Source organism: Pecten maximus, chromosome 5 (assembly GCF_902652985.1).
Source record: "Pecten maximus chromosome 5, xPecMax1.1, whole genome shotgun sequence".
NCBI classification, from domain to species: domain Eukaryota; kingdom Metazoa; phylum Mollusca; class Bivalvia; order Pectinida; family Pectinidae; genus Pecten; species Pecten maximus.
Window position 1 is genome coordinate 45,778,876 of NC_047019.1, and position 26,544 is coordinate 45,805,419.

Consider the following 26,544-nt stretch of genomic DNA (forward strand, 5'->3'; position numbering starts at 1 on the left):
TATAACGGTTATCTGGGACTTTACAATGTAATAACTGTATAACGGTTATATGGGACTATATAATGTAATTACTGTATAACGGTTATCTGGGACTATACAATGTTATATTTGTATAACGTTATCTGGGACTATACAATGTTATATTTGTATAACGGTTATCTGGGTCTATACAATGTAATTACTGTATAACGTTATCTGGGACTATACAATGTAATTACTGTATAACGGTTATCTGGGACTATACAATGTAATTACTGTATAACGGTTATCTGGGACTATATAATGTAATTACTGTATAACGTTATCTGGGACTATACAATGTAATTACTGTATAACGTTATCTGGGACTATACAATGTTATTACTGTATAACGTTATATGTGACTATACAATGTAATTACTGTATAACGGTTATCTGGGACTATATAATGTAATTACTGTATAACGTTATCTGGGACTATACAATGTAATTACTGTATAACGGTTATCTGGGACTATACAATGTAATTACTGTATAACGGTTATCTGGGACTATACAATGTAATAACTGTATAACGTTATATGGGACTATATAATGTATTATTGTATAACGGTTATCTGGTACTATATAATGTAATCCTGTATACGTTATCTGGGACTAATATATGTAATGTTACTGTATAACGGTTATCTGGACGATAACATGTAATTACTGTATAACGGTTATCTGGGACTATACAATGTACTTACTGTATAACGGTTATCTGGGACTATACAATGTAATTACTGTATAACGTTAGATGTGACTATACAATGTAATTACTGTATAACTGTTATATGGACGATACAATGTCATACTTGTATAACGGTTATCTGGGTCTATACAATGTAATTACTGTATAACGTTATCTGGGACATACAATGTAATTACTGTATAACGTTATCTGGGGACTATACAAGTAATTACTGTATAACGGTTTTCTAGGACTATACAATGTTATATTTGTATAACGGTTATCTGGGACTATACAATGTAATTACTGTATAACTGTTATCTGGGACTATACAATGGAATTACTATATAACGGTTATCTGGGACTATACAATGTAATTACTGTATAACGGTTATCTGGGACTTTACAATGTAATTACTGTATAACGGTTATATGGGACTATATAATGTAATTACTGTATAACGGTTATCTGGGACTATACAATGTTATATTTGTATAACGTTATCTGGGACTATACAATGTTATATTTGTATAACGGTTATCTGGGTCTATACAATGTAATTACTGTATAACGTTATCTGGGACTATACAATGTAATTACTGTATAACGTTATCTGGGACTATACAATGTTATATTTGTATAGCGGTTATCTGGGTCTATACAATGTAATTACTGTATAACGTTATCTGGGACTATACAATGTAATTACTGTATAACGGTTATCTGGGACTATACAATGTTATATTTGTATAACGGTTATTTAGGACTATACAATGTCATACTTGTATAACGGTTATCTGGGTCTATACAATGTTATATTTGTATAACGGTTATCTGGGACTATACAATGTTATATTTGTATAACGGTTATCTGGGAATATACAATGTAATTACTGTATAACGGTTACCTGGGAACATACAATGTAATATTTGTATAACGGTTATTTGGGAATATACAATGTTATATTTGTAGAACAGTTATCTGAAAATATACAATGTTATATTTGTATAACGGTTATCTGGGAATATACAATGTTATATTTGTATAACGGTTATCTGGGACTATACAATGTACAATGTAATTACTGTATAACGTTATCTGGGACTATACAATGTAATTACTGTATAACGTTATCTGGGACTATACAATGTAATTACTGTATAACGTTATCTGGGACTATACAATGTAATTACTGTATATCGTTATCTGGTACTATACAATGTAATTACTGTATAACTGTTATCTGGGACTATACAATGTCATACTTGTATAACGGTTATCTGGGTCTATACAATGTAATTACTGTATAACGTTATCTGGGACTATACAATGTAATTACTGGATAACTGTTATCTGGGACTATACAATGTAATTACTGTATAACGGTTTTCTAGGACTATACAATGTTATATTTGTATAACGGTTATCTGGGACTATACAATGTAATTACTGTATAACTGTTATCTGGGACTATACAATGTAATTACTATATAACGGTTATCTGGGACTATACAATGTAATTACTGTATAACGGTTATCCGGGACTTTACAATGTAATTACTGTATAACGGTTATATGGGACTATATAATGTAATTACTGTATAACGGTTATCTGGGACTATACAATGTTATATTTGTATAACGTTATCTGGGACTATACAATGTTATATTTGTATAACGGTTATCTGGGTCTATACAATGTAATTACTGTATAACGTTATCTGGGACTATACAATGTAATTACTGTATAACGTTATCTGGGACTATACAATGTAATTACTGTATAACGTTATCTGGGACTATACAATGTTATATTTGTATAACGGTTATCTGGGACTTTACAATGTAATTACTGTATAACGTTATCTGGGACTATACAATGTTATATTTGTATAACGGTTATCTGGGACTATACAATGTAATTACTGTATAACGGTTATCTGGGTCTATACAATGTAATTACTGTATAACGGTTATCTGGGACTATACAATGTAATTACTGTATAACGTTATATGTGACTTTACAATGTAATTACTGTATAACGTTATCTGGGACTATACAATGTTATATTTGTATAACGTTATCTCGGATTATACTGGCGTTAGACAATGTAATAAATCTACGGTTACGTTACCTATGGTTATACCGAGGATATACGTTAACATGTGTAATCTATAATTATAAGTGAATTTTTCGTGTAATTAGATATTAAGTGATTTGTTTGGTGACCTTATAACCAACTTTTGCTACAATCTCATGTTTTACGTACCTCTGGCTCCACGTCCGGTTCCTCTACGGCTGATTTCAGGTATACCTGAAATGTTTGAAGTTTAAACGGATGACCTAACAGGACGTTATCGAAATATTGCAAGAAATGAACGTCACTGTAGAGTCTGTAACTCTAGCCACATAGAAGACGAATATCACGTTCTGTTAATTTGCCAATTCTTTCAAACCCTAAGATCAAGATGTATTAAAAAGGACTACTGGAAAAAAACATCTGTTTTCAAGTTGACCCAATTAATATGTACAGCTAATTTCAAAGATTTAGCAATGCTGAGTAAATATATATATGATGCTACACAAATACAAAAAAGTATTATTTAATGTATATCGCCTTATTTTGAATTGTCCATTCTCTACACAATTTATTTTCTTTGTTCTACACTGCTATCATGCAGTGCCCGCCAACTGTACAGTGTATGAATTGTTATACATGTTTGTACTGATGATCTTTAAAGCTCAAGGTCAATAAACAAATTGAATTGAATTGACCTGTGATCATTAACCGGCCACAAAACGTGCAAATTAAAACATATTGAAATATCCTTATCCAGTTTGATGTAAGGTATACAATCCATACCATACCTTAATAACATAATTATAAGTACCATTCAGTGAGACCAGTTTCTCAATATTCCTTATCTGAAATCATTAAATAATTCAAGGATAAAACCTTTGATAATTAACCTTCCTTAAAATCAATTTTTTCTCTGGAAAAGTTTAAGTTACGGAATCTCCTTAAGTTTTTTAAGATTGATGTTGGCCTGCCCCTCATTGACCCCGATCAATAATTACCCGTTGCATCACTGGGAATCCCCCTCCTGTCCTCAGGTACCGGATAAACGGGAATCTCTGACTATGTGCTAGTGATATGTACAGAGAGCAGCTGATTAGACAGAGGAGAATATTAGCCGTTACACCCATCTTCCTTTTCTATCTGAAACACAAACCACGCACATACTCAACATTTTCATATTCATATTAAAATGCCGAACGCAAAAATAGGTTCTCGGTCAGTTTGATACAGTAACACTAAATACAGTAATATCTTATACAATGTAAAATAATACAGTAACACTAAATACATAGAGGATATTGAATGGTTTCCCGTTTGATATAACATATATTTCACAAGTATGACAGAATATCGATATTTTCACGAGTGCGAAGCACGAGTGAAAAATATCGAAATATCCTGTCATACCAGTGAAATATATGCTATGTTAACGGGAAACCATTCAATTTTCTTTTTATTGCATTTCATAAACTTAAAAACAAAATTAAAAACATCGAAAAATTAATTGTCAAAAAGTGCGGGAATCAGTTATGACGTCATCTCTTTGTGACGTTACTCCACGTCAACTTGACAGCGCCATTTAATTTGAAAGGACTGATCAGCGCAATGTAAGCGTTTTCTGCTGTTATCGGAGAATCTGTGCATGAATAGCTAACGTCATGTGAGTATTAAGTCCAAAACTAGTCAGAATATTTCAGAAATACAGCAAAATAACCAATTTATCTATCTCCGCTTCGATTGGAAAAATCGGCAAGTTTCAACGAGGTGAATACAAAGGTCCGCTCTGATTGGTCAAAAACGGAAAACTTATATTTTCACTGCAAAATCTTATATTTTCACTGCTCATCGCTGCAGTGAAAATATAAGTTTTATTAGTTTGATAAATATAGGATATCTAACAGTGTCTTCAGTGATACCAAATATATTTCACGAGTGGGGCTAATATTTTGATATTTTTCACGAGTGCGCAGCAGGTGCTGACATATATGTCGGGCTTTCTGATTGGTCAATTATTTTGGTATTTTCTAATCATTAATTTGATTGGTCAAATCAGCAAAAGTGATATTTTACACTAGTGAAAAATATCACTTTTATAGAATGAATAATTTTTGATATTTCACTGGTAAAAATGTAATAAATCTCTATATTTCACTGGCAAAAATGCAATAAAGTCATATTTTATACAATGTAAAATAATGCAGTAATACTAAATACGTACAGTCATATCTTATACAATGTAAAATAATACAGTAACACTAAATACAGTCATATGTTATACAACGTAAAATAATACCGACATTAAAAATAAACCGTCAGTCTTACAATATTTATAAAACAAGGACAAAAATGTAATGATTCGTAAACAAGAAAACCAAAACCTGAAGTACCTGTAGGTTACAACGAAAACGTTCGTATAGAGTAAGCCTCTTCGTCTTTATCAGCATTACCACAGACTATGTAAAGTTAGACCAAGACAAAAAGGTTACAAAAAAGTTACAACGAAAACGTTCGTATAGAGTAAGCCTCTTCGTCTTTATCAACATTACCACAGACTATGTAAAGTTAGGTCTAGGTAATGTCATGTTCTCAGAAATAATAAGAAATCGGTTGGTAACGAATCATAAAGAATATTTTCATCGTGAAAGATGTGCCACACCTGCTCCATCAGGTATTCCAGTGACTCCTTCAATACACCCTTTTACCCGTACCAATACGAGTGATACAGTTCTGCCACTTGACTATGATAACCCCAATACAAAACTATTGTACAGTTAGGTAAGCAGTTAACAGGGATCTAAATATAACTGGTGTCTACATTTCTTCGTCAATGCATATTGCCATCCTCACTTAATGATCTAAAAAGGCCTAGGTCTGTGACCAAGTCAGCCCTACTAACACAACACTGAAGTCGAATACTAGCTACTTGTTCATTGTAACAATATGCATGAACTGAAATAGACAAAGTTTAAACTAAGCAGTGACGATTAGCTTTCGTATCACCGTGTACTAACGACAGGAATACAAACCTACATATATCTCATTTGTATAAGGTTTCTAAGCTCCCTAAACTCACATCAGAACTTACATTAATTATTTAATACTGGAAACCTAACACCAATGTCCATTTGTCAATTTTTTTAATGGTAGATTGAAGAAGGACAATGGTCCGAGCGTGTTAATTAACATGTATATCACTGGTAAGGCATCACTACCGTATCTAGGATTTAATGCCACCACGATTTATACAACAGAGGAGCTACAGCTTTAGACCAGGTACATGTCGACAATGGTACAGAATGGCATTGATCTTTTGATAACAGATTACAGCAATGTGTTTCCGTATTAAATTTTTTTAAATAAACCACAGATGGGATTTGGGTTCGTGTCCATATTCCACTTCCTGGAAAAATAAGAAATGAACGTCCGCCTAAACAGACCGTGCAGGAAAGTGGAGGGAAATGAAGGATTTCGGCCTTATGGACAAGCGGAAATGAACGTTTACAGACCACAGCCAGCGACAGGATCTTCGGCAGTAAGTTTACATCATAGGGAACAATTCCAATAAATAGCAATACATTAAACAACTATATTAATACATGTACTACAAAAAGTACTGGAGTGGTGAAGTCGTCTCTCCCCTTATTATGATGATAGGTGGGTAAAGTTTGTTATTGTTTCTTATATACTTCTTATTGTAAATTAACAGTATTCGTTAAAATGAAACAATCTACCGTATTGCCTGTCTGTCTGTCTCCCTCCATCCCTCTCTCAATTGATTTTGTAGACTTGTATAAATCTGCCTTATATGTAAGTGTAGTTAGAGGTGTGATATGTGTGACAACCTACTAGGACACTGACCTAATATGTAAGTGTGACTAGAGGTGTGATATTTGTGACAACCTACTAGGACACTGACCTAATATGTAAGTGTGACTAGAGGTGTGATATTTGTGACAACCTACTAGGACACTGACCTAATATAAGTGTGACTAGAGGTGTGATATTTGTGACAACCTACTAGGACACTGACCTAATATGTAAATGTAACTAGAGGTTAGATATTTGTGACAACCCACTAGGACACTGACCTAATATGTAAGTGTGACTAGAGGTGTGATATTTGTGACAACCTACTAGGACACTGACCTAATATGTAAGTGTGACTAGAGGTTAGATATTTGTGACAACCCACTAGGACACTGACCTAATATGTAAGTGTGACTAGAGGTGTGATATTTGTGACAACCTACTAGGACACTGACCTAATATGTAAGTGTGACTAGAGGTGTGATATTTGTGACAACCTACTAGGACACTGACCTAATATAAGTGTGACTAGAGGTGTGATATTTGTGACAACCTACTAGGACACTGACCTAATATGTACATGTAACTAGAGGTTAGATATTTGTGACAACCTACTAGGACACTGACCGTACATTGCATTCTTTTAAATAATTCAAAGTAAATGACACTTTAAAATCCTTTGCGGAAATTCGGATTGGTTTTTTATGCGGACTTAATTATGATTTTGCTGAGTAGTGGAACTGAATTAGAACGCTCTGGTAATCCTTAAAACATACCTTTAATCAAATTACATGGTCTTAATAATTATATCATAATGGGATCGATGTATGCAATCAGGATCCAGAAGTAATTACGGCGAGGATGAATTTGAAACTACTGCAATAGTTTATAGCTAGACACATTATGATCAAATATATTGATCTAAAATATAAACAGGACAACTTCATGGTTCTGGAAAGGAATGAAATAATATAGGAAATTATTGTATAGCTATCATGCTGGGATGTGAAAATTGATTTTATTGGATGGAAAGCTTTTAACAAAATAAACGTTTTGTTTTAGCAATATCAAGTATTTAACAAATCTAGCAAAAATTAGCACTACGTATAGCATGGTATGGTTAGCGGGCTGAAGTAACAGCGGATTCTTTATACGTTATTGGGGATTTAGTTTTTTATGTTTAAATGATGTCTCTTTTTATTGACATTTTGACGTTTGGATTCAAACAACGAATCCGCTGCAGCAGTGCAGTTACATATTAGTATTTTTCTTATAATACATGATTGGGGATTCGAATAACGAATCCACTGGCAGAAGCGGAGTGGGGCTTTAGTTCTTTATGTTTAATTGATATTTCTTTTTATTGATATTTTGATGTTAATAAAAAATTCGCTGCGGATTGAGGATTCAGTTTCTTATGTTCAATTGCTATTTTTATACCCCCGCAATGAAATGACGGTGGATGGATATCTAACAGTGTCTTCAGTAATACCAAATATATTTCACGAGTATTGCTAATATTTTGATATTTTTGAAAATATTAGCAACACGAGTGAAAGATATTTGGTATTACTGAAGATACTGTTAGATATTCTGTTTATTACATTTTATAGCAAAATACAGAATGTATACCGAGGCAGCTCAATCTCCAGAATTCATTGCGGTCCCTTGTCAACGGCTCACAAATGTACGCCAAATCGTGACGTTATGTATTCTATCTTGTATTATAACGTCATATAACATCAAATCTTTATTTTCTGCATTGTCGTTTGTAAGCAGTGTTCTGATTGGTCAACTCAGAAAAAGTGATATGTTTGACTAGTAAAAAATATCACTTTGATAGAATGAATAATTCTCGATATTTCACTGGTAAAAATGTAATAAATTGTCCCGTACCGCTTCAATATTAAACTAGCATATCTATATAACTACAAATGTGATTGTCATCAAACTTTGTTTACATAACAAACATGATGTCTACTTGCGCAACTTACCCTTTTTTTTTTACCAGATCAAACATCCAAGATGGCCACCACAGCCCCCGATTGGCTGAAAACATATACCGTAATAACGTTCGTTCTATCTGATTGATTCTAATGGAACTTCATAGGAGAGATGATACCATGACAGCTCTCACAATAAACAATAAAAAAACAACAGAATTACGATTCAAGATCGCCGCCAAATAGAGGATTTTGATTGGTCGATATTTGAATATCGTTTGATTTTCATGAAATTTGATATTATATGCAGTCTGTCTATAAAAAGACAATGACAGTATCTATTTTTGTGGAAACAAATAAATGGAAGATGGCGGCCGCGTAAACATTTGCGTTTAAGTCCACTTGTAACATTGCTGCATGTATTGCTATCAAAATGAATCGACGTCATTGTAACAAAGCGGGAAGTCGAGACATATAATTACGCGTTGGTTGTTATATTCGAAGGTATCTTTCATATAGAAGACGCCATTTTGGGAACTCGTTAGATGTTCAATTGAAATGAAGAAATTCACTATTCAGATTCATTAACTCTACCATTTTGCAGCATTGAATCTAAATTGCACAATTTGCCTTTTTCACCATCAGAAATCGAGAACATTAATTGTGGCATTCATGAGGGATTTATGTGATTACTGTGCAGTGTTATTCCGTCATATTAATGAGGGATTATGTGACTAATGTGCAGTGTTATTCCGTCATATTAATGAGGGATTATGTGAATACTGTGCACATTAACCATCACTTAACGACTGCAGACGGTTGTGGACATAACTGGACGTAATGAGGTCTAGACTTCCGACAATACAAACGAGGTCATAGACGGGATACGGTACAGCAGTCATAGACAGGATACGGTACAGCAGTCAGAGACAGGATACGGTACAGCAGTCATAGATAGGATACGGTACAGCAGTCATAGATAGGATACGGTACAGCAGTCATAGACAGGATACGGTACAGCAGTCATAGATAGGATACGGTACAGCAGTCATAGATAGGATACGGTACAGCAGTCATAGACAGGATACGGTACAGCAGTCATAGATATGATACGGTACAGCAGTCATAGATAGGATACGGTACAGCAGTCAGAGACAGGATACGGTACAGCAGTCATAGATAGGATACGGTACAGCAGTCAGAGACAGGATACGGTACAGCAGTCATAGATAGGATACGGTACAGCAGTCATAGATAGGATACGGTACAGCAGTCAGAGATAGGATACGGTACAGCAGTCATAGAAAGGATACGGTACAGCAGTCATAGATAGGATACGGTACAGCAGTCATAGATAGGATACGGTACAGCAGTCAGAGACAGGATACGGTACAGCAGTCATAGATAGGATACGGTACAGCAGTCATAGATAGGATACGGTACAGCAGTCATAGACAGGATACGGTACAGCAGTCATAGTCATAGATAGGATACGGTACAGCAGTCATAGATAGGATACGGTACAGCAGTCATAGATAGGATACGGTACAGCAGTCATAGATATGATACGGTACAGCAGTCATAGACAGGATACGGTACAGCAGTCAGAGACAGGATACGGTACAGCAGTCATAGATAGGATACGGTACAGCAGTCATAGATAGGATACGGTACAGCAGTCATAGACAGGATACGGTACAGCAGTCAGAGACAGGATACGGTACAGCAGTCATAGATAGGATACGGTACAGCAGTCATAGACAGGATACGGTACAGCAGTCAGAGACAGGATACGGTACAGCAGTCATAGATAGGATACGGTACAGCAGTCATAGACAGGATACGGTACAGCAGTCAGAGAATTAAAGGTAGCGTGCATCCACGTACACAGACACATGGATAGCCAGTAGGAAAAGAGCGAGTGTCGTGTCGCAGCACACGCGCCCCTTCCCAAACCTAACACGACTACCCGACCTAACGTAGAAGAGGAGAAGCGTCACAGTATTAACAATCCCCAGTGAACTGCTGGCATCGGATTTTGTATTCGAATCCCCAATCATATTTTATAAGAAAAATACTAATATGTAACTGAATCCCCAATCCACTGCTGCAGCGGATTCGTTATTTGAATCCCAACGTCAAAATGTCAATGAAAAGAAATATCAATTAAACGTGAAGAACTGAATCCCCAATCCGGATTACTGGGCTACCGTCATATGCTATAAACGAGTCATTATATACAGAAACAGGTTTAGAATTACTTTCAGATAGGATGAAAAGACGAAAACTACAATTGATTTATAAAATGGATAGACATCATACTCCAAATTTTATAACAAATCTACTTCCCACTACCGTTGGAGAAAACAGACGCGGTCTTAGAAATTAATTCCCAACTTCAACTTATCTCTTACAAAGCAATCTTGTCTACCGTCATCTTTGATGATGTGGAATGCTCTTGGCGATGATATTAGATCCATGCCCTTCTCTTCTTTCAAGTCCGCTTTAATTTCAAACGTATATTATTCAGTCCCCCTTACTATTTAACTGGAGAACGAAAACTTAATATTATCCATACTAAATTGAGACACAATTGCAGTGCTCTCAAATATGATCTTTTTTATGTAAACCTGGTTCAGGACTCAAATTGTATTAATTCTTTGAATGTCAGACTTACTCAAATGCCCGTGCTGTCCTTTTTAATCATTTACGTAGTTTGAATATGAATGTATCTCTAAGATTGCTACTGTTTGGTAATGAAAATATGTCTTTGGATTTAAATTGTGACGTTTTTAATCAAGCGCATATTTTTATTAGATCCAGCGGAAGATTTTGACATGTTTAATTATGATATCAACTTAATACAAATTAGTATTCTATTGATGTATTGTAATTAACAGTCTATGTTGTCATCTGTTTGTCTATGTAATTGTTGTAAGGAGATATCTTCATAAGTTGCTATAACTTGTGCCTGATCCTTTTCCCCGATTTTGATTAATGAAATATGTTTAAAGTCAAAGTCAATCCAAGAAAAGGCATCAAATCTAATGACTCTCTGTAACCAGGGGAAACGACATCAAATTTAATGACTCTCTGTAACCAGGGGAAACGGCATCAAATCTAATGACTATCCGTAAACTGGAGAAGACATCAAATCTAATGACTATCTGTAACCAGGGGAAACGGCATCAAATCTAATGACTATCTGTAACCAGGGGAAACGGCATCAAATCTAATGACTATCTGTAACCAGGGGAAACGGCATCAAATCTAATGACTATCTGTAACCAGGGGAAACGGCATCAAATATAATGACTATATCTGTTAGGCCAATTTGGATTTGAAATCTCAATATAAGGAAATAATCATCTTTGTCTTATTTAACTTTAGAACATTTATTTCCAGCATGTTCTTGTACCACAGAAGGTTTCTGTTGTACAAGAACATGCTGCAAATAAATGTTCTAAAGTCACCTAAATTCAGCTGTAGTAGTCTTTCTATAGGAAGACTAACATATAGGTCTGTTAATAACAATACATGCCATACCTCCCGGCGTGAGACAAAATCTCCCTTATTTTCAAGTCATTTATTTCCTCCCGGCAGGAGAGCCAAAATTCCCGTATTTTGTAATTCCCTCCGGTATTTTTGCCGACGCCATTTTTGTTTACAATTCAGTGTTTTTCTCGCGAGATTTGGCTAAATTTAGCGATCACGTGATCCATCTGTTCACGTGATCACTCAATCAAAATGGCGCCTGTTGGACACGGCTTTCACACGAAGCTCTGGCTAGTGTAATGTTTGCGCTAGAATATCTATCACCATGAAATAAAGGCAAGTCGCTTACAAACAACTTTAACCCCCTTAGCTAACAGACTTGAATTATGGTTTGTTTTCTTTTAGGACCATACTTTGATGATGGTAATTGATACAGAGTCTGGTCAGAAGCAAAACCACACGTGTTTTTCATTTACCATGTGTATCGTTGATCAGTGATAGCAAGATGAAATCCGATATTTTCTTTTAGAAAGCTATCAAAATTAGCACATCTGTTGGTCGTTACAAAGCGGTCAATCATGGTGTTTACAATGACTGTACAGTCCATGACAGAGACAATATACAAAATCTAGAATGATCGTGATAAGATTTACTGCAGTCTCCTAACATTAACATCTTCCGTTCTCATAATTTCATGTATACACTTGCACACTTGGAATATTTTTATATCTAAATGGTCCAACATAAGGTATCCCACAGAACATTTCATGGTGATTTTTACAACTGTTGTGTTCCCTCGGAGTGGATCAAGCTTTCTAATTTTAAGAAAATCCAAACTGATAAATGAATAACTTGCTTGTCTTAATCTTTAGCTACATGTAATTATAATACATGTATACCCTTTTCAAATGCTGTTATGCAATATGCATAAAGCTGTGAAACTTTTTGTGTTGCATAAAAAAAATCGGAAAAAAAAAATTCATATCATCAGAATCTGAATGTATACTTATTGCATTTTTTACCTTATACAACTTTTTGTTGTTTGCATATACAATATGATTAATATCTAAAATAAATACAAATATTCTTTATCACTTTCAAAATTAGTTAATTGCTAAAAAATTGAGTAAAAATGTCGATATTTATGTCGCGCACAAATCTCCCTTATTTTAGGCAAAATTCCCTTAAAATAATCATCAATCTCCCTTATTGGTCTCCCAAAAATATGGCATGTATGATTAATAATAAATGATAAATATTGCGTCCAAATAGACGGAAATCAAGGAAACAGCAAAATATGTTTTGATTAACTTGACTGGTTAAAAGTGGGGAAATTCACTCATGATTTAACCATATCTTAATTTGACTGGTTCAAATAAAGGAAATTTACTCCTGTTTTTATGTCTTAGTTACTTTTAATCTAACAACCAACCCCTTAGTCTGATGTGCTACAGGCTGGTTCTATATGCTAGGGTCCGTTTACCTGATTTATTAAAAACACGAGATCAAAGTAACTTTGTTTTTGTACCAAGGCATCACACTCCTTCAACACTTAACACGACACTTTGATATTAAACTGTTTAAAACGACGTTAGACTGAAATAGTGTCATTCCCGTTAGTTTTATTAAATTACAAAGTAAAGGCACCCGAACATCTAGAATTTAAATAAAAAAAACCTAACCACATGTTACACGTGTATCGACGGCAGCGTTATACAGAGTGGCAATTTTGATTGATATCTCCGAGTTGTGTAGAGAGAGTGAGAGAATTCACACCAAGTCCGGAGTAGGATGTATGGGTAAACTCTTGGGGACGAGGTCTGTATAGAAAACATCCGACATAGGAGACAATCAAATCATACACTGATGTTAGATTGAGGGAGAAGTGATGTATAGATTATAATGGCCATCCTCGTCAATAATTCAACACTAATGAGTCGCGCCCTATCGCGATATCTGACACTATTTATATATGTGTGCGTGCTTAAAAACCTTTTAAGTATGGCTCATTCATTAACAAGTTTCCACGGAGAAATGATTCCTGCCATGTTTTAAGTCAGATAAGACATTAATGTTTTCTAATAAATCTATACATGTTACACAAAGATCATGTCTTTTGTAACTTTAGAAAATTAACTAACTCGAGTAAAATAAAAACCATATCCAACACGAGTCGTGTGACTGATAACTACCATAAACGTAAAACGGCGGGGCCGACCTGGTCTGAAAACACTTGTGTTTGTTGAGTAGTGAAATTACCATATTTGGTAAGTTGTTCATATTTATTCAAATAACAAAAATAGATTTTTATAAATATTTTATTATTTTCAACTTTCTCTATTCAGGAACAACGACAAACTCATGCAGACCCCTTTCAATGTTTGATTTTTGAAGTTGTTCAATCCATCAATTAAATAATCGCAGATGTTATGTAGGGCTTTTAGATAGTGACGGAAATGCATTCTGTGCGGCAGATATTGTTTCATTCCATCGTTTCCCCCCGGGAACATTTTAAAGGAAATCAACATTCTTTCCGTCGCCGACATATCTTTTTTCTTTTACCTCAGATGACACACAACCATCAATATCAAAATCATTGTGGGAATCCTTTTTAGAAAAGTCGTTCCATATCGATATTCTACGTTTCTAATGCCGTGACGTATGCAAGTCACTACCTGGTATGACTTGGAAACGATTCCTAATGACGTAAATAAATGATCACGTGGCATAAAACATGCAAGAAAAATGGTACATTTGGTCAAAATTCAAAATCTACACCCAACAAAAGACCGGGAGATCATATACCACTAGTGGTATATCAATGTGTTAATCCAACAATCTGCACGTCAACCAATTGTCCCAGTGTATTTCCAAACTCTTACAGTCGTCGTAAGAGCGTTATAGCGATTTTCTGAATTTAAAATATGATAAGATTAGATAAATATATTTCTCCGGTACATATCTCCTTGTTTTGTCTAGCACCGAATTAAAATGTGTAATGTCAGGCATTAATCGGGATGTCATACCATATCGATATGTCAGGCATTAATCGGGATGTCATACCATATCGATATGTCAAACACTAAGTCGGAATGTCATACCATACCGATATGTCAGGCATTAATCGGGATGTCATACCATATCGATATGTCAAACACTAAGTCGGAATGTCATACCATATCGATATGTCAGGCATTAATCGGGATGTCATACCATATCGATATGTCAAACACTAAGTCGGAATGTCATACCATATCGATATGTCAAACACTAAGTCGGAATGTCATACCATATCGATATGTCAGACACTAAGTCGGAATGTCATACCATATCGATATGTCAGACACTAAGTCGGAATGTCATACCATATCGATATGTCAGGCATTAATCGGAATGTCATACCATATCGATATGTCAGACACTAAGTCGGAATGTCATACCATATCGATATGTCAGGCATTAATCGGGATGTCATACCATATCGATATGTCAGACACTAAGTCGGAATGTCATACCATATCGATATGTCAGACACTAAGTCGGAATGTCATACCATATCGATATGTCAGACACTAAGTCGGAATGTCATACCATATCGATATGTCAGACACTAAGTCGGAATGTCATACCATATCGATATGTCAGGCACTAAGTCGGAATGTCATACCATATCGATATATCAGGCATTAAGTCGGAATATCATACCATATCGATATGTCAGACACTAAGTCGGAATGTCATACCATATCGATATGTCAGACACTAAGTCGGAATGTCATACCATATGGATATGTCAGGCATTAATCGGAATGTCATACCATATCGATATGTCAGACACTAAGTCGGAATGTCATACCATATCGATATGTCAGGCATTAATCGGGATGTCATACCATATCGATATGTCAGACACTAAGTCGGAATGTCATACCATATCGATATGTCAGACACTAAGTCGGAATGTCATACCATATCGATATGTCAGACACTAAGTCGGAATGTCATACCATATCGATATGTCAGACACTAAGTCGGAATGTCATACCATATCGATATGTCAGGCACTAAGTCGGAATGTCATACCATATCGATATATCAGGCATTAAGTCGGAATATCATACCATATCGATATGTCAGACACTAAGTCGGAATGTCATACCATATCGATATGTCAGACACTAAGTCGGAATGTCATACCATATCGATATATCAGGCACTAAGTCGGAATGTCATACCATATCGATATGTCAGACACTAAGTCGGAATGTCATACCATATCGATATGTCAGACACTAAGTCGGAATGTCATACCATATCGATATGTCAGACACTAAGTCGGAATGTCATACCATATCGATATGTCATGCATTAATCGGGGTGTCATACCATATCAATCATACCAATGCTGTACTGACGGGGGTTTGTTATAATAACAAAATATATACTGGATTGAAAAAAAGCTCTCGATATAGAAAAGGTACGGATATTACTTTCCCACAGTTCGTAAAATCTGTGTAGAAGTGTTTGATATGATCATACATAGGGAAAGGGTCATCCATGTCCAATGAAGGCCAAATAAAAGAAAACGCAGGACCACCCAACTAGTTACCTCCTTAAACCAAAATGCTGTACCTGTCTTTGAAAGGTATTAGTACCTGTGAAACACTAAAACATTACTAAAGACAAATATTAAAAGACAGTCCTTCAAAACAGAATTGTAAATAAATGGACTAACATTGACTCAATAAAAATTAGACACATTACTGAGTATGCGTTTTCAATATTGTGTTAAAGATGCAATATGTAACATATTATATACGTTGTACACAACCTGTAGTCAAGTGGTATTAATGACGACTCGACTTGTACACAACCTGTAGTCAAGTGGTATTAATGACGACTCGTACACAACCTGTAGTCAAGTGGTATTAATGACGACTCGTACACAACCTGTAGTCAAGTGGTATTAATGACGACTCGTACACAACCTGTAGTCAAGTGGTATTCATGACGACACGTACACAACCTGTAGTCAAGTGGTATTAATGACGACTCGTACACAACCTGTAGTCACGTGGTATTCATGACGACTCGTACACAACCTGTAGTCAAGTGGTATTTATGACGACACATACACAACCTGTAGTCAAGTGGTATTAATGACGACTCGTACACAACCTGTAGTCAAGTGGTATTAATGACGACACATACACAACCTGTAGTCACGTGGTATTCATGACGACTCGTACACAACCTGTAGTCAAGTGGTATTAATGACGACACATACACAACCTGTAGTCAAGTGGTATTAATGACGACTCGTACACAACCTATAGTCAAGTGGTATTAATGACGACTCGTACACAACCTGTAGTCACGTGGTATTAATGACGACTCGTACACAACCTGTAGTCACGTGGTATTAATGACGACTCGTACACAACCTGTAGTCAAGTGGTATTAATGACGACTCGTACACAACCTGTAGTCACGTGGTATTCATGACGACTCGTACACAACCTGTAGTCAAGTGGTATTAATGACGACACATACACAACCTGTAGTCAAGTGGTATTAATGACGACTCGTACACAACCTATAGTCAAGTGGTATTAATGACGACTCGTACACAACCTGTAGTCACGTGGTATTAATGACGACTCGTACACAACCTATAGTCAAGTGGTATTAATGACGACACATACACAACCTGTAGTCACGTGGTATTCATGACGACTCGTACACAACCTGTAGTCAAGTGGTATTAATGACGACACATACACAACCTGTAGTCAAGTGGTATTAATGACGACTCGTACACAACCTATAGTCAAGTGGTATTAATGACGACTCGTACACAACCTGTAGTCACGTGGTATTAATGACGACTCGTACACAACCTGTAGTCACGTGGTATTAATGACGACTCGTACACAACCTGTAGTCAAGTGGTATTAATGACGACTCGTACACAACCTGTAGTCACGTGGTATTAATGACGACTCGTACACAACCTGTAGTCACGTGGTATTAATGACGACTCGTATACAGCCTGTAGTCACGTGGTATTAATGACGACTCGTACACAACCTGTAGTCACGTGGTATTAATGACGACTCGTACACAACCTGTAGTCAAGTGGTATTAATGACGACACGTACACAACCTGTAGTCAAGTGGTATTCATGACGACACGTACACAACCTGTAGTCACGTGGTATTAATGACGACTCGTACACAACCTGTAGTCACGTGGTATTAATGACGACTGGTATACAACCTGTAGTCACGTGGTATTAATGACGACTCGTACACAACCTGTAGTCAAGTGGTATTAATGACGACTCGTACACAACCTGTAGTCAAGTGGTATTAATGACGACTCGTACACAACCTGTAGTCAAGTGGTATTCATGACGACTCGTACACAACCTGTAGTCAAGTGGTATTCATGACGACACGTACACAACCTGTAGTCAAGTGGTATTAATGACCATTCGTACACAACCTGTAGTCAAGTGGTATTAATGACGACTCGTACACAACCTGTAGTCAAGTGGTATTCATGACGACTCGTACACAACCTATAGTCAAGTGGTATTAATGACGACTCGTACACAACCTGTAGTCAAGTGGTATTAATGACGACTCGTACACAACCTGTAGTCACGTGGTATTAATGACGACTGGTATACAACCTGTAGTCACGTGGTATTAATGACGACTCGTACACAACCTGTAGTCAAGTGGTATTAATGACGACTCGTACACAACCTGTAGTCAAGTGGTATTAATGACGACTCGTACACAACCTGTAGTCAAGTGGTATTAATGACGACTCGTACACAACTTGTAGTCAAGTGGTATTAATGATGACTCGTACACAACCTGTAGTCAAGTGGTATTAATGACGACTCGTATACAGCCTGTAGTCACGTGGTATTAATGACGACTCGTACACAACCTGTAGTCACGTGGTATTAATGACGACTCGTACACAACCTGTAGTCAAGTGGTATTAATGACGACACATACACAACCTGTAGTCACGTGGTATTAATGACGACTCGTACACAACCTGTAGTCAAGTGGTATTAATGACGACACATACACAACCTGTAGTCACGTGGTATTAATGACGACTCGTACACAACCTGTAGTCAAGTGGTATTAATGACGACTCGTACACAACCTATAGTCAAGTGGTATTAATGACGACTCGCACACAACCTGTAGTCACGTGGTATTATGACGACTCGTACACAACCTGTAGTCACGTGGTATTAATGACGACTCGTATACAGCCTGTAGTCACGTGGTATTAATGACGACTCGTACACAACCTGTAGTCACGTGGTATTAATGACGACTCGTATACAGCCTGTAGTCACGTGGTATTAATGACGACTCGTACACAACCTGTAGTCAAGTGGTATTAATGACGACTCGTACACAACCTGTAGTCAAGTGGTATTAATGACGACTCGTATACAGCCTGTAGTCACGTGGTATTAATGACGACTCGTACACAACCTGTAGTCACGTGGTATTAATGACGACTCGTACACAACCTGTAGTCAAGTGGTATTAATGACGACACATACACAACCTGTAGTCACGTGGTATTAATGACGACTCGTACAAAACCTGTAGTCAAGTGGTATTAATGACGACTCGTACACAACCTGTAGTCACGTGGTATTAATGACGACTCGTACACAACCTGTAGTCAAGTGGTATTAATGACGACTCGTACACAACCTGTAGTCAAGTGGTATTAATGACGACTCGTACACAACCTGTAGTCAAGTGGTATTAATGACGACACATACACAACCTGTAGTCACGTGGTATTAATGACGACTCGTACACAACCTGTAGTCAAGTGGTATTAATGACGACTCGTACACAACCTGTAGTCAAGTGGTATTAATGACGACACGTACACAACCTGTAGTCACGTGGTATTAATGACGACTCGTACACAACCTGTAGTCACGTGGTATTAATGACGACTCGTACACAACCTGTAGTCACGTGGTATTAATGACGACTCGTATACAACTTGTAGTCAAGTGGTTAATGACGACTCGTACACAACTTGTAGTCAAGTGGTATTAATGACGACTCGTACACAACCTGTAGTCACGTGGTATTCATGACGACACGTACACAACCTGTAGTCAAGTGGTATTAATGACGACTCGTAAACAACCTGTAGTCAAGTGGTATTAATGAAGACTCGTAAGCTGAAGCATTGCATATTACAACGACGTCAACCACCGTGAATTATGAACCGCACAAAAACAAAAAAAAACAAGAAACAAAAACAAAAATAAAAACAAAACAAAAAAATCTCTAAACTCTTATCTGTATACTTTTCGAAAACGCTTCTCACATGTCATTTTGTGATGGAGAAAACATCCAAAAACTAGTTTTGACTTCACAGACTGCATTCATCTTTAAAGATTTAAAACTTTTAATATTGAAAATATTAGCCAACAGTTTTATTAGTTTTTTTAACATAAAAGATGTAGATTTAGAGGAAAATTATTTTGAAATTCAGTGAACTAAGTATCATTGGCAAAGTAAAAAATGTGAAAGTTAGAAATAAATGCTTCCGTTTCCATGTGTATGTTAGGTTTAGTTGAGTGATGAGTACAGAGCAGACCGACACTATACTGTAATTACTGGTAATACTACAGATACATGGTGAGCTACCACATCACTTGGTTAGCATCAAAACACCTTAAAATAGCTTACCAAAATATAAATCACCGTAATGTCTAACAATTAAACTACGCGACATTGACCGCTAAACGTTCACGTTATCGCAGTCAAGGTCAAACTCATAATTCCATTGTTATATAAATATATCTACTGTATCAAATTTCTTTGTTATAAACATATCGTTATATTTACCATTGTATGGCACTGCCACTATATAACCCTACCAATTCAGTTGCGAGTTCACCACCTTATGAACTGCCAACTGAAATTTAAATTTGAAAATAAAAAAAAAAAAAAGGTAAATATAAGCATTGAACGGCTTTCAGTTGGCATTCATAGTCAATATGAATGCCAACTGAAAGCCGTTCAATGCTTAAATACATTCCTTGGTCATAATTCTAATATCATAATTATATCGTTATACATTCCTTGTCCATAATTATATTGTTATACATTCTTTGGTCATAATTCTATTGTTATACACTCCTTGGCAATAATTCTGTTGTTATTATTATATTGTTATACATTCCGTGGCCATAATTCTATTGTTATGATTATTTTGTAATAATTCTATGGTATATTTCTATTGTTATAATTCTATTGATATCATTCCATTGTTCATAATTCTATTTTTATAATCATTGTGATACATTTTTTGGACGTAATTCAATTGTTATAATTATATTTGTATACATTCTCTGGCCATTTTATATTGTTTAATCCTATTGTTAAGATTATATTGCTATCAATTCCTTGATGATAATTGTATTGTTATAATTATATTGTTACAATTCTAGTCATAATTCTGTTGTTATAATCATATTGTTCAAAATGTATTGCTATGAATGCCTTAATCATATTTCTATTGTTACAATATTCTATTGTTATAATGATATTGTTTTAAATTCCTTGGTTATGATTCTATTGTTACAATTCTACTGGTATAATTCACCAACATTTATTTGATACCCAAAACAGCTAGAGTTAATTCAAAATTAAGAAAATAAAAAAATGACGATCAGTTGAATTAATAAATTTGAATATCATATCATAAACATATGTAATACAGCCAGCAAATGTGGAGAATGTCCCTACCTGTGATTGAAGTACAGAGATATGGCGTTGAAACTTTCGTCACTTCCAGTACGCGGTCGCCTGCTCGTTGTTGTTGACCGTGAATGCTGCTGACTGGATCTGCAAAGCCTCTTTTTATCGGCCCAATGAAAAGCCACTCCTGCTTATCTGCCCACGGAATATTCATGCATCACGTGCAGATTAAACAATCGCGTATATCCAGAAATGGACAAAGGATAGGTAAAAACCATTTCCTTTATAACACGTGACCATGTTCTCACGCATCAACATGATTTTTATCATTTCACCAATACATAGTGTATAAAGTGGCATATATAATACATGATTTTAATTAATCCGATGTTCAGCTTAAACGACAACTCTGTAAAATGAGCAATAACGCATACATATGCTAACATAGGATTGATACATGACATTCAGTAGCCATGGGAATTAACACAGACATTATGTTCGTTAGAACCATGATAAAGTTACCACCATGATGTGGGACATTCAGTAACCATGGGAACTAACACAGACATTATGTTCGTTAACTACTTGATACAGGACATTCTGTAACATGGGAACTAACACAGACATTATGTTCGTTACCACCATGATGTGGGACATTCAGTAACCATGGGACCTAACAGATATTATGTTCGTTAGGACCATGATACAGGACATTCTGTAACCATGGGAACTAACACAGACATTATGTTCGTTAGGACAATGATAAAGGACATTCAGTAACCATGGGAACTAACACAGACATTATGTTCGTTAGGACAATGATAAAAGACATTCTGTAACCATGGGAACTAACACAGACATTATGTTGGTTAGGACCATGATACAGGACATTCAGTAACCATGGAAATAACACAGACAATATGTTCGTTAGCACCATGATGTGGGGCATTCAGTAACCATGGGAACTACATGTAACACAGACATTATGTTCGTTAGGACCATGATACAGGACATTCAGTAACCATGGGAACTAACACAGACATTATGTTCGTTAGGACCATGATACAGGACATTCAGTAACCATGGGAACTAACACAGACATTATGTTCGTTAGGACCACGATACAGGACATTCAGTAACCATGGGAACTAACACAGACATTATGTTCGTTAGGACCACGATACAGGACATTCAGTAGCCATGGGAACTAACACAGACATTATGTTGGTTAGGACCATGATACAGGACATTCTGTAGTCATGGGATCTAACACAGACATTATGTTGGTTAGGACCATGATACAGGACATTCAGTAGCCATGGGAACTAACACAGACATTATGTTCGTTAGGACCATGATACAGGACATTCTGTAACCATGTGAACTAACACAGACATTATGTTCGTTAGGACCATTATACAGGACATTCAGTAGCCATGGGAACTAACACAGACATTATGTTCGTTAGGACCATTATACAGGACATTCTGTAGTCATGGGATCTAACACAGACATTATGATTGTTAGTACCATGATACAGGACATTCAGTAGCCAAGGGACCTAAAAGATATTATGTTCGTTAGGACCATGATAAAGGACATTCAGTAACCATGGGAACTAACACAGACATTATGTTCGTTAACAACTTGATATAGGACATTCAGTTGACATTAGAACTAACATAGATATTATGGTAGCATTATGATACAGAACCATTAAGAAATTAAGTCAAGATATGAGTCTTCGGTATGGCTATATGAAACAATGAATGCATGAATCATTGATGTATGTCAATATTGGATAAATCGCTTGAAACATGTTCGTGTTACATATATACGCATATTTATTGGAGATTAACTTCCTTCGTCCGAGGGCACAACCGACATGTGCATTCAGACTTCAGCTACCTGAATAAGGTAAAAATATATAGTTTTTAAAACGTGTTTACTTTAATAGCTAAAATGTCACCAAAGAATGACTCGGAGATGATGGCTTTATTTGTATCAGGCCATAGTATGGTAACAAAGAAAAATCGCCTGTTTGAACACGTATTACCCAGTCAATATTCTTCGAGGTTAAATCAATATCAATATAATTTTTTCATGTTTAATGTGTATTAGTTATTAAATGGAAATAAATGATACACTAGTTCATTTTTTTAAATAAATCGTAAGTAAATAGGTACAGTATGAAGTATTTATATATATATAAACTTTCCTGAGGAACAGCAATAGCTGTGAAAGCGATAGAAAGTTTATCGTCAGGTTTTATTTGTTTTTTTTTATATGTATTTTAACTCTACACGGATACGATTTTTTTTTCTATATATATGTATATATATTTTTAGAGGACATTGAATGTTTTCCCGTTTAATATAACATCTACTTCACGAGTATGACAGAATATCGACATTTTCACGAGTGCGAAATTAAATTTGATACTAGAATTAATCAGTTTTTATTATCAATGAAAATGGCTGATGTGAATTCTCGTGTTGATTTGATTGACTCTGAAAAGGGGTTTGGTGAGCGAAGTGGTAAAGGCTATCATTCAACACCAAAACAACCCATATCGAAGGGAAGCAGACATTATAGAGAATCTGGACTTATGTTTATGCATGGAGCTGGGAGAACTCGCACGAAGAAGAGGGCCAATACTGAAGAATTTTCATCTCCAGATGAGATAGAAAATGATGTAGAAAGAAAGCAGCAGCAGTTACTCCTGCTAGATATTGAAAATCAGAGCCTGCTAGAGACTTCCAGTAAACACGGACTGAAGGATTCGCCGATATATACAGGGAATCATGGTCTTCGGACAGTGAGTAGTCCTAAAGTCAGGTTCACAGAGAGCGCATATTCCACCCATTTTAATGAAGGGAATAAATAGGATGACAAAGTTTGACAACATTACCTTTCGAGACATCAATCGGAGAAGGTCAGCTCGTTCAAACGAGAAGGAACACATATTCAATTCATGACTCTGCTCGGGTAAATAGAAGGAAACCAAGGTCAATTTCAGATATCGATGATAGGATTTGCGAGGATCAATTTCCAGTAAGAAAACACAAAATAAACCTGTGTCTGTACAAGCTTCTACTTTTTATGGCACAACACCTTGGAGAGATGGGTCTGTATCTAGCTGTGAGTTTGAGGGGACAATCTCAAGGCAAACTTGGGGGTTTACCCGCCAGAAAACAGGAGCATTACGTCTCACTGGTAACGGCTCTTGAACAAATGTTAGACCCGCCTAATCTAATAGAGCTTTATTGAGTACAATTGCTGAAGAGGAGGCAGAGCCAATGAGACACTTCCAGAACTTGGTCAAGCCATTCGAAGATTAGTCCATTTGCCTTATCCCCCTGTTGAAGTTCGGGTGAGAGAAACATTCGCCAAACAATAGTTTCCAGAATCCGTACACAAAATTAATGGGAATGAGAGAACTATCGCATATGTCGGACGGAAGCTTCCCAAAGCCAAAAGGAGTTACTGTGTTACAAGAAAAAGAGTTGTAAGCAGCTGTGCACTTTGTGAAACATTTTAAACACTACCTGCATGGTGGGATGTTTACGGTGATAACAGATCACAGTTCTCTGCGCTTGCTACTTAACTTTAAGGCGCCAGAGGGTCAAATTGCTAGATGGCTACAGGTTTTGAGTTCCTAAAACACAGACCAGGAAGTCAGCACCGCATTGCTGATGCATTAAGTCGGATACCATGCCGACAATGTGAGTTTGACCCCATGTAGGAGAAAGGTACTGAGACAGAAACTGAAAATGCTGCAATGGCATGCAGCCCCAAAACGATGGAGGACTCGGGAGACCAAAAGTCAAAATTGGAGTCGTCGTTGCTTCAACAAAAGCAGGAAAATGATGCTGATATCGCAGAAGTGTTCCAATAGAAGAGGGAAGGAGAGAAACATCCGTACAGGGAAATTGTGTATCGGAGCAAAATTGTGAAAATATTATGGGCACAAGCATGGTAACCGACACATATTGGTAGTTTCGGACTACTATACCAAGTGGACAGAGTTTTGCCTTACCAGACATGAATGGGACCTTCCACAATCTGTCAATCCGATGGCGGGGACCTATTAAGATAGTCACCAGATTGCCAGAGGTGACCTATAGGGTTCCGTGTGAGTAAAGGGGGACATAATCCATGCTGATAGCTTGAGCCATTTGGACGAAATGATGTGCATGTCCAGGTGTTTCGAACAAAGTCAGAATGAGAGAATAGAGAAAACCGCGAAAAACTTGGTGCTTGAGGAATTTGGTGAGAAACTCGGTAATGAGAATGAGTTTGAACCTTTTGCTTAATTCCTTTTCTTGTACTTTCTTGAATACACCCTTGAGTGCTAGTTATTGTTTTAGCTATGCTTGAATTAGACCTGGGGACACGTGTTGCTTGGAGACGTTGGTAGCGTGGTGAACCACTCTTATCATAGTTTTTAAGGTTTCATATTGTACCAAATAAGTGGTTAGTGGTTAGCATTTTTGCCAGTGAAATATATTTTATGAGTATGACAGAATATCGATATTTTACCAGTGCGAAGCACGAGTGAAAATCATCAAATATATTCTGTTATTTGCATTTTATAAACTTTAAACAGAATTAAAAACATCAAAAACAATAAGGTGTCAGAAGGTGAGGCAATCAGTAACATAATTCATGACGTCATATTTTTGTGACGTTACTCCGCGTCAACTTGACGCACCATTTTGAAAGGA

At 36.3% G+C, this 26,544-nt stretch overlaps 1 protein-coding gene across 1 annotated transcript in view; it reads right to left on the bottom strand.

Moving 5' to 3' along the window:
• The window catches only part of LOC117328174, a 29,861-nt gene extending 7,805 nt beyond the window's left edge, over positions 1-22,056 (bottom strand). The window contains exons 1-3 of the mRNA XM_033885582.1: positions 21,866-22,056; positions 3,794-3,935; positions 2,985-3,029 (exon numbers count right to left, since the gene is read on the bottom strand). Coding sequence (XP_033741473.1) covers positions 2,985-3,029; positions 3,794-3,922 — 174 coding nt within the window. The 5' untranslated portion in view covers positions 3,923-3,935; positions 21,866-22,056. The remainder of the gene's footprint in view (positions 1-2,984; positions 3,030-3,793; positions 3,936-21,865) is intronic.
• Positions 22,057-26,544: the final 4,488 nt, after the last annotated feature.